Here is an 8,998-nt window from a genome sequence, read left to right as displayed (position 1 = left end):
AGGGTTTACTATTTCTTCTTTCCAGAACTATACAAAACACATAGTCAAAGCAAAGGATTATGGAGACTTCTGAACAGGTCTTTTTCTGGAAATGATTGTCTCTTGTAGGTGAGTAATATCAATTTCACAGGCAGGCTCTCACCTGTCTGCTATTGAGCTAATGCAACCTTTTATTACTGTGCATCTCACAATACTAACTAACATCCTGACCATCCTAAAACCCTCAATATTGCCACTCTGGGAGTCTGTATGTCATGTTAAGCAACTTGAAACCTTTTCAAGTCTCAGAAGTGTAGCAAATAAAGCATCACTACAGTTGTCATGTCAGCTCAGCATGAACATTTAGATTCATATCCTAATAATATAATATTCCATAGTTTTGACTTTTCTGTGGTTTCTTTTAAAACCATAAGTCACTATCTTTTATTTACCTACAACCCGTGTTCAACACACAAAAGTATATCAAGGTTACTACTTTTGTGTAAGAAGAAAGAATCCCACAGCGTTTCTTTTTAATAACTGTTCAGCTACAAAATTTTATTGGTATCCTTCTATGTTCCCTCTAAAGGATGTAATGCACAAAAGCATTGGCACGGAACATATAAAATTACAAATGAAATTTATTGTAAAAAGTAGAATGTCTTCTAGACTGGTGTCAGTATTTATTTCATTCATAAACCAAAACTGCAGGTATAATATATTCATTGTCAGCAAGTTCATGTGTGTAAATTGCCATCCAACAGTATTGACTGATATAAGACAGATATTGAGAAGACAATTTAAATTTACTCTTCCAAACATAAACTGTTCCACAAAAGCACTGTAAAAACTCCTTCAAGGTTTTGTGTTGTGCTTCACATTTATGGTTAACTACATAATTTGGTTGTGTCATAATCCACTGTGTTTGGCAATTTGGCATTAAATGCCTGCAAAGCAGATTGAATCCTCACCACTTCACTGGTAGACAGTTTGAGTCTATGACGGAGCAAGCAAGAGAAGAGGTCTAGACGACGTTGACCAGGTGGAGAGAGTTTATTTACACGATCACGTATCTCTAACAGCTGCAAAAGTGCCGAGTCCTGTGATCCCTGAGTATAGGGGTAGTCCAGCTGCAAAATCAAGTCTCGAATTGCTTCTGGGTCAAAGTGCATGCTGTAGCCAAACACTTGGATGTTATTGATTTTCATGTAGCCCAGATTTCTTGAGGGATCAATAAATTCCAGGGGTTCATAGTAGATGCTCTCATTGCCATTTGGACCATTTGACTTTATTCGACTCCTCAGATAGATGTGTACTGTCTCAAAAAATGTCTTCCATTTGTTGCCCAGAGTCAGTGTCCAGTTATAACACTGAAGGGGTAAGTCCAGCTTAGTCCGCTCCCAGTCTGGGAAATTATTTTCATTCACAGGCATAAACCAGCTCTCAGAGTGGCTGCCCCCAAAAGGGTTGATGTAAACAGCAAGAACAGGCTCTAAGGTGCTGTTTTTAGTTAGGCAGATTTGAAGAGAGAGGCCTAGTATCATATGAACCAGGCTAGATTTGTACTTGTTACTCTTAAGGGTAAGGAGCATCCGCTTGCGCCAGGAAGGATCAAACCAGCTGTTGAGGCGCATGTCGTTGCTGATGAAAATTGCATGGACCTCAATTCTCCGATCTGTCTTCTGCAGTAAATACTTCATTTCCAAGTCTTGAAGATCAGTCTCGAACCCAATGTAGTGTTCTGTTGATTCTGCCACTTCAGGCTTGCAAATCCCTTGGCTTAGCATGTATCCAGCATTGCAGCTCCCACAACGTGTGCGGTTGTCAGGAGCACAGCTCAAACATGCAGAACCATCTCCAATTGTGCAGGGAAGGAACCCATGGCAGGCAACTTGATCATTAGGGCAGGTGCATGTGTGAGTCTCTTCAGAAAAGCTCCCCAGGAGGCCATTTTCATTGCAGTAGAGAAAGGACTGGATGCGGTTGAGCCAATAGTTGGAAGATCTGCAACATTAAAATAATATATTTTAGCTCAAACTGAGACACAAACACAATAAGTACAACCTTGTAATTTTTTTATCAGGAAAAAAAAAAAAAAAAAAAAAAAAAAAAAAGGAAAGATAAAGCTGTTTTTAACAGCAGATTAAGGCACTATAAACATACCTAAAGTCAGATGACAGCATCTGCTGTCAGATAAATACATGTCTAAATCACCTTTTAACAATGATAGAGAACTTTCCTTATAAGATCACACAACAGGAACGTTTGGTTCATTTACTTTTTTTCTCTCTATCTCTGTCAAGAAAGCCTATCAAAGAGCTGTTTTTTTGTAATTGTCTTCAGATTAACATCTTGAAATCCTATACACTTGAGATTTTTTTCCTCGTACTCTTTGCACAGGGACATGCTTTGTATATATCTGTGTGTATGTGACTTTGTACCACCTCTCTGTTTTTCTTTTGAAGATTTTTCTAAGCTTGCACACTTTCTTGTTACTAGCTGTAACCATCCTGATTTATAGACAATGAGTTACAGAATGACCAAAATTCTTACCTGGAATAGCAAAGAGGATCCCGCACCCCACTAAAACAGATTCAGTCTTAACTCTCTGAATGAACAGAACAATATCTCTATGGGAAGCCACAGATGACCAAGCTGTGTTTAATTTTCATGTTCTGAGATGAAATTGAATGATCACTTATCTTTTTCTTGTCATTTCAGTTCAGTTCCACTAGAAACAACAGTTTATGTCCTAAATTACACTGTGAAAACAGATACCGAAACCAATAATTTAGCTGATAAGGTACAGTTGCTAGCAGAAAGAAAATGTGAGCATAGTTATATGGACATAGTCAAGAGAAAAATTATCTCCTTTTATAAGTCCTTCTTAGTAATCCTACAAGTGCACAGCTTAAAGGACCTGTTTTGTCTGCTGCAGAGTCAGTTTTATTGTTGCCATGATGAAGATGGCAATGATGATGGTTGTACAGTTCTTCTGTTTCAATTGCACTGCTTCGGAGCGAGAGCCTCATTTACTAACTTACATTTTCTGTTATACCTGAATTTATCTCAAGCATTGGATAGTTCAAAAATCTTAATGATTTTTTTTCCCAACTCTAGTGTAAATACTAAAAGTAAATACTAAAAGTAAAATTTTTTGGAAACATGAAAATAAAAACCAGTAATATTACATCATTTTACACTCTGGTGACTCTCTGTTTTTAATGTTGTGGTTTTCTTTTGTTTTGGGAGGTTCTAGTATTTTTTTTCACCTCTTTTCTGTTTCTTTTTTATATATTGTCTATCAATGTTTTATGGAGGTATAAGTATATACAATAACACTCGTGACATGAATGCCTAAACAACTTGTTTCTCTATACTTAGTTGAAAGTCAACATTAAGGAAAAATATGTTTGGAAAGTTTATATCTTCCTTTCCTGAATAAAACTAGAACATCCATCCTACAAATAAATCCACTGTCACAATATAAATGTTACTCCAAAACTGAGTAGTACATTAAAACTACAGCTTTCCCAGGTAGAATGGGAAGTTACTGTGTACTTGCTTTGACAGTAATCTGTATCTACTGAGCTTGCCCTGGCATCACTATATGTTGTGTAGGTTGTTGTATCTAAGGATACATTTGCATGATATATTCTGGTCAAATGAAAACTCACTGTGCCTGAGCTCCAAGGTTAAACAAAGGCAGGTAACTACATTAGTTTCTCAGCAGAGATTAGCAGCTTGGATTTTGCATTGTGCTAGTATGGACAAGACATTTCTATATGGCTTGGAGGTTCAACAAAGACCATTTCTACTGGCCCAGAGCCCAGGCAGTGTTATCTTTCAACTGTATTCCAGCTATGAATTTTGGAGCTTGACTTCAGATATTTTTAAGCTAGATTTCTGAATAGTACTTTATTAAGGTATACTGGATGTCAGTGGCACGGTTATGGCAGTGGAGAAGGGGGAGTAAGGGCAGCCTTTGTGAGAAGAGATCAGGGGCTGCCTTAGTCCAGACACAGAAATTCCAGCCAGCTTCACAACAGCCCCACTGTAGCCGTAGCCGAGTCTGTCAGTAAAGATGCTGGCACCTCTAAGAAAACATTTAAGAAAGGGCAAAATGCTTTCTACCAGACTGAGGTAGAAAAGTGTGATAAAGGAGGGGGAGGAAAGTGTGATAAAGGAGGGGGAAGAGGTGCTCAAGGTGCTGGAGTAGATTCCCCTCCAACCGGTGCAGAAGACCCCATGACAGAGCGGGTCTACCCTAAAGAGCTGCAGCCTGTGGGAAGGACCTACACTGGAGCAGGAGCAAAGTGTGAGCGGAAGGAGTGGCAAAGAGGAGCTGTATGGACTGATTGTAGCCCCTTGCTCACCACCCTCCATCACTGCCTGGGGCAGGAGGAGGTAGAGGAGTTGGGAGTGAAGGAGTGGAGTAGAGCCAGGGAAAATGGGGGTGGGGGGAGATGTGTGTTTTACTTGTTGTTGTTGTTGTTGTTGTTTCCTACTATTTAAGTCTCTTTTGCTTGGCAGGAAATTAAATTAATTTTCCCCAAGTTGGGTCTGTGACTATAATGGGTAAGTGATCTCCCTGTTCTCATGAGCTTTTTCATTTGATTTTTCTGCTGCCTCCTGTTGAAGAGGGGGAGTGAGAGAGTAGCTGGGTGGGCATCTTGCACCCAGCCAAGATCAAGCCACCACATGGGGAAAGGGAGAAAATTTGCAGCTTTAAGATGATCTTTAAGATTTAAGGTGTTATGTTTCATTTACCCCTTCTTCCTCTTAGATGTAGTGCATAGGATTCCAGCTTATTATATTATATTGCTACTTTGAAATAGTTCAAATAATGTTCTTCATGGTAATTTTCAGTATAAACAACAAATATCACTGTTAGTGTTCTGCAGGAAAAAAAAAAAAAAAAAACACACAGGAAGAAAACAGGAAGAATATGAGGCTTTCACACTAGTTAAAGTCAGATACTGTCTACTCTTATACAGGTATTAATTGACTCTGGAAAAAATGTTCTGTATCAAATGTGTATACTAAAAAATGTATATAATACATGTGTGTGAAAAGTTTTGGGATGTGCTAGTCCACAGTTTGCTAGGAAACTGAGTAAGTAACTAGAAGGCAGTGAGTAAAGATGTCCAGTTTGTCTTATCCTGGTTGCTCAGCCCCCATTTTTATATAAAAGACTTTGGGGGGGGGGGGGGGGGGGTGAATAAAGGAGGATGTCTCCTCCTGTGGATACATCTGGGAAGGTTAGATTGGACAAGTATCTGGAATGCATGGTGAGCCAGACAGAAAGAGAGTCTGCAGAATTATTGCAGATTGACAAAGAATGGAGTTAAGAGAGCAGGGAACAAATTCTTTTGGTGCACAGAGGTGATGGAAGGAGGGAGACCTATTGATAAACATGACACTGTTGGAAGAGGAGGATTTTCAATTGCTGGATTAAGGTTATTTAAATTAATAAAATTAATTGACAGGTTGAAGGGTGATTTGACTTGGGTAGTTTACATCTCCAGTCACACAGTCTTTAGAATTTTTTTTTCCTTAGTAATGATATAATCTACTGTTTCTGTTATTATGACAAGTAAAATCCTTAATGACACTTTCTTGTTCTTTTTATTTTTAAAAAGCCTACCTTTCTTCTTTTTCTGTTAAAGGATAGAAGAAGCAGTCAAAAAATCTGCATAAAATTACACAGCTGAACAATTAAGTTGTCTGCAGCTCTGAGATTTAAGGTGCTGCCTTTCTTCAGTGCTATAGCCAACAGATGTAGATTGAGTCTCTAATACTTAAGGACAAAAAGAGCTTGCCTTCCCGAGTGATATATTAACCCCTGATATTTACTGTCCAAATAGAAAATTTTGCTGCCTCTGTAAGCTCATTACACAAGTCCAATCTATGCTAACACCAGAATTTGAGGACCATTGAGCTGTTGAATATCCTCCACAAGGACCTCAGCCACAGGTTGACTGAAAATTTTACACAAATGACTGACTACAAGTCAGTAATTACATCTATATTATGACAGATAGTTCTGAAAACATAATTAAAATAAACAGCCTTGTAAGGAAAATCAAAATACATTTACTAGATATCTTTCAGGATTTTAATGGGATCCATTTTTCTTGCTCAGATCTTGCCATTGCCTCCAGACAACAGTATAGTGCAGGAATATTTTTTTGAAGCTTGGTGCATATAGCACGAGACAAACAAAATCTTACTTTCTTCTAGATTATTTTCTTCACCTAAGATTCAACTAGTATCGGCTATTACTTGATGCCATTAGTTAGATTTCCCTTTTCTAGTACATGAGATCTAATTATTCTTTATTTTTCTAAGTTAGGTGACTGAGCTTGTTCTTGGTTGTCTAGATACACTATGAAGTCTTGAATGTACCACTTCTAATTCATCTGGGTCGGGGCAATCCCAGATAAGAGTACAGACTGGGAGAACTCATTGAAAGCAGCCCTGCAGAGAAGGATTTGTGGGTTTTGGTGGACAAAAAGCTTGACATGAGCCAACAGTGAACAATTGCAGCCCAGAAGGCCAATTGCATCCTGGGGTGCATCAACAGAGGAGTGGCCACCACTGGAAGGAGGGGATTGTCCCGCTCTACTCTGCTCTTGTGAGTCCCCACTTGGACTACTGAGTCCAGGTTTGAAGCCCCCAGAACAAGAAGGACATGGATATGTTAGAACAGGTCCAGAGGAGCGCCACAAAGATTATCATGGGGCTGGAGCACCTATCTGATGAAGAGGGGCTGAGAGAGTTGGGGATGTTCAGCCTGGAGAAGAGAAGGTTCCAGGGAGACTTTGTTGCAGCTTTTCAATACTTCAGGGGGCTTATAAAAAAGGTGGAGAGCAAAGGGTTTTTTTTGTTTGATTGTTTGTTTGTTTTGTGGTTGTTTTGTGTTTTTGTTTTTTCTTGGGCAGATGATAGGACAAAGGGGAATGGTTTTAAACTAAAAGAGGGGAGATTTAGATTAGAGGTTAGGAGGAAATTCTTCACTCAGAAGATGGTGAAGAACTGGAACAGGTTGCCCAGAGAAGCTGTGGATGTCCCATCCCTGGAGGTGTTCAAGACTAGGTTGGACGAAGCCCTGGGCAACCTGATCCAGTGTGTGGCATCCCTGTCTGTGGCAGGGGGTTGGAACTCAATTATTTTTAAGGTGCCTTCCAACCCAAGCCATTTTCTGATTCTATGATTCTATGACTAAATTTTCAGTACATCCCTTCATTCATCACATCATTCTGGACACTGCCTGTGTCCTTTTACCTTTAATTGGTTCTATTTAATCAGTTATATTCTCCTTGTCTTAATGGGTAACTAGTGACTAAGAGGCTACTTGTCTTGAGCAGTTGCTACTTACTTATTAATTAAGAAATAAATTAAGACAATAAGTATCTGGGGGAAAGCTGAAAGGGCTTTTTAATTATCCTTTCAATAAGATTATAAGCAATATTATTTCATTTGGAAAATTACATTTACTAGCCTAATGTGTTTGTTTTTGCAGACCTTGAGCTGTAGAACTTTTGTGTTCCAAACCTAGTGAAATATTATTTACTTCAATGAGCTTTGAAACAAAATGTGTTGCTCGAAATATCTGTGCTTTCAAGATCATATAATGCTATACGATAAGCAATTATCAAAAGCTATTTTAATGAATAGTATACTTGACATCATAATTACTTGACATCATAATAATTACTTCTAAATTAAAGTAATATTTAATTTAGAGAAATAAATTAATTGTAGTGTAAGACACCTTTTATCAAATTACACAATGCTCCCCAAAATTCCTCCAAATTATTCTGTAACTTTTTTGTTGATTAATATAGAGTTATGGAAATTAACCATTCAAAAACCAACAAAAAAATACAAAAGAAGTGCATATTCTAGGCTGGAATTTCTATGTAAACATAAATATCATTGATTTTTCTGATAGCAGAATACCTGTTGTCTTACTAGGAAATAGACCATCAACCCTCTGCTTACACAGTGTAGGACACTGAACCAGGTAACTCACACAAAACACATACAACTATAAACCACATACATGTACCCTTTAGTTAAAACCCATCAACTGCCCTTCCACTTTGACTGCAAAGAATTTCTAGTCACCTGAACCACAAATCTCTTTTGTGGACAAACATTTATATCCAACCCTATTTAATTAATATATTTACTTGTGTGTGACAGTATTCCAGAAATCTTTCACAAGTCTTAAAATTTAGTGGGAAATAGATTTCTAATTATTTATAGTTTAACAACAGGTCCAGCCAACTGAAAGAGTAAATTCTACCTTCTCACAGTTAACCCTTTTCCTACTATATCAGAAGAAAATCGGGCTGTTGCTGGATCACCAGTATCTTTTGTGGGTGAACTTTATGTTGCACAGGATGAACTAAGCAGTTGTCTACCATGCTTTCAGCTAGAATATTTACAGAGCAAATAAAGCCTGCCATGTAATCCCACATTTACACAAGCATGGCAAAAAATAGCAATCATAAGTGTTTTTGTAGATGAAATAATTCTGTGAGAGATGCACTGCATTGCCTCTTTATGAAGTGCTTTCTGATTTTTAATTCTAATATGTCTTTAAAATATATATATATGGCTATGCAATAACTTTACATTTCAAAAGAAAAATTAATTTCTTTGAACAATAGCAGTTGCAAGTTGAAATCCAAAACTTAAGCTTACTCTTGTTCAATACACTGTAATATTAAACATAAGAACAAAGCAGTATGGTCACCTTATATAACAGTTATGGCAAGTACTTAATCATGATATGACACTTTTACCTCCCCCTCTGCCTCACTAAGTGCTTAACATCTGTTGTACATCAGATGGTTCAGTAGCAGATGATGAGTACTCAGCGAGGCAGATGCTAAGTAAAGCAAATTAACTGAAAGTGTATAGGCAGTAAAATACCCATTACCTATTTTTCCCTCTTTTGGAGGTTGAGTCCAGTATAAATCTGTAAGACAGGAACATCAAGAGCAAA

General features: G+C 37.8%; 1 protein-coding gene across 5 annotated transcripts in view; it reads right to left on the bottom strand.

Moving 5' to 3' along the window:
• Window positions 1-602: 602 nt before the first annotated feature.
• Window positions 603-8,998, bottom strand: part of BRINP3 (BMP/retinoic acid inducible neural specific 3) — a 199,492-nt gene continuing 191,096 nt past the window's right edge. For all 5 annotated transcript variants that reach the window (XM_013099427.5, XM_005009826.6, XM_027462521.3 and 2 more), the window contains one exon: window positions 603-1,983. In XM_013099427.5, the coding sequence (XP_012954881.1) occupies window positions 867-1,983 (1,117 nt within the window). In that variant the 3' untranslated portion in view covers window positions 603-866. The remainder of the gene's footprint in view (window positions 1,984-8,998) is intronic.

Source organism: Anas platyrhynchos, chromosome 8, assembly GCF_047663525.1.
Source record: "Anas platyrhynchos isolate ZD024472 breed Pekin duck chromosome 8, IASCAAS_PekinDuck_T2T, whole genome shotgun sequence".
Lineage (NCBI taxonomy): Eukaryota > Metazoa > Chordata > Aves > Anseriformes > Anatidae > Anas > Anas platyrhynchos.
This window is presented reverse-complemented; position numbering and strand designations above follow the sequence as displayed.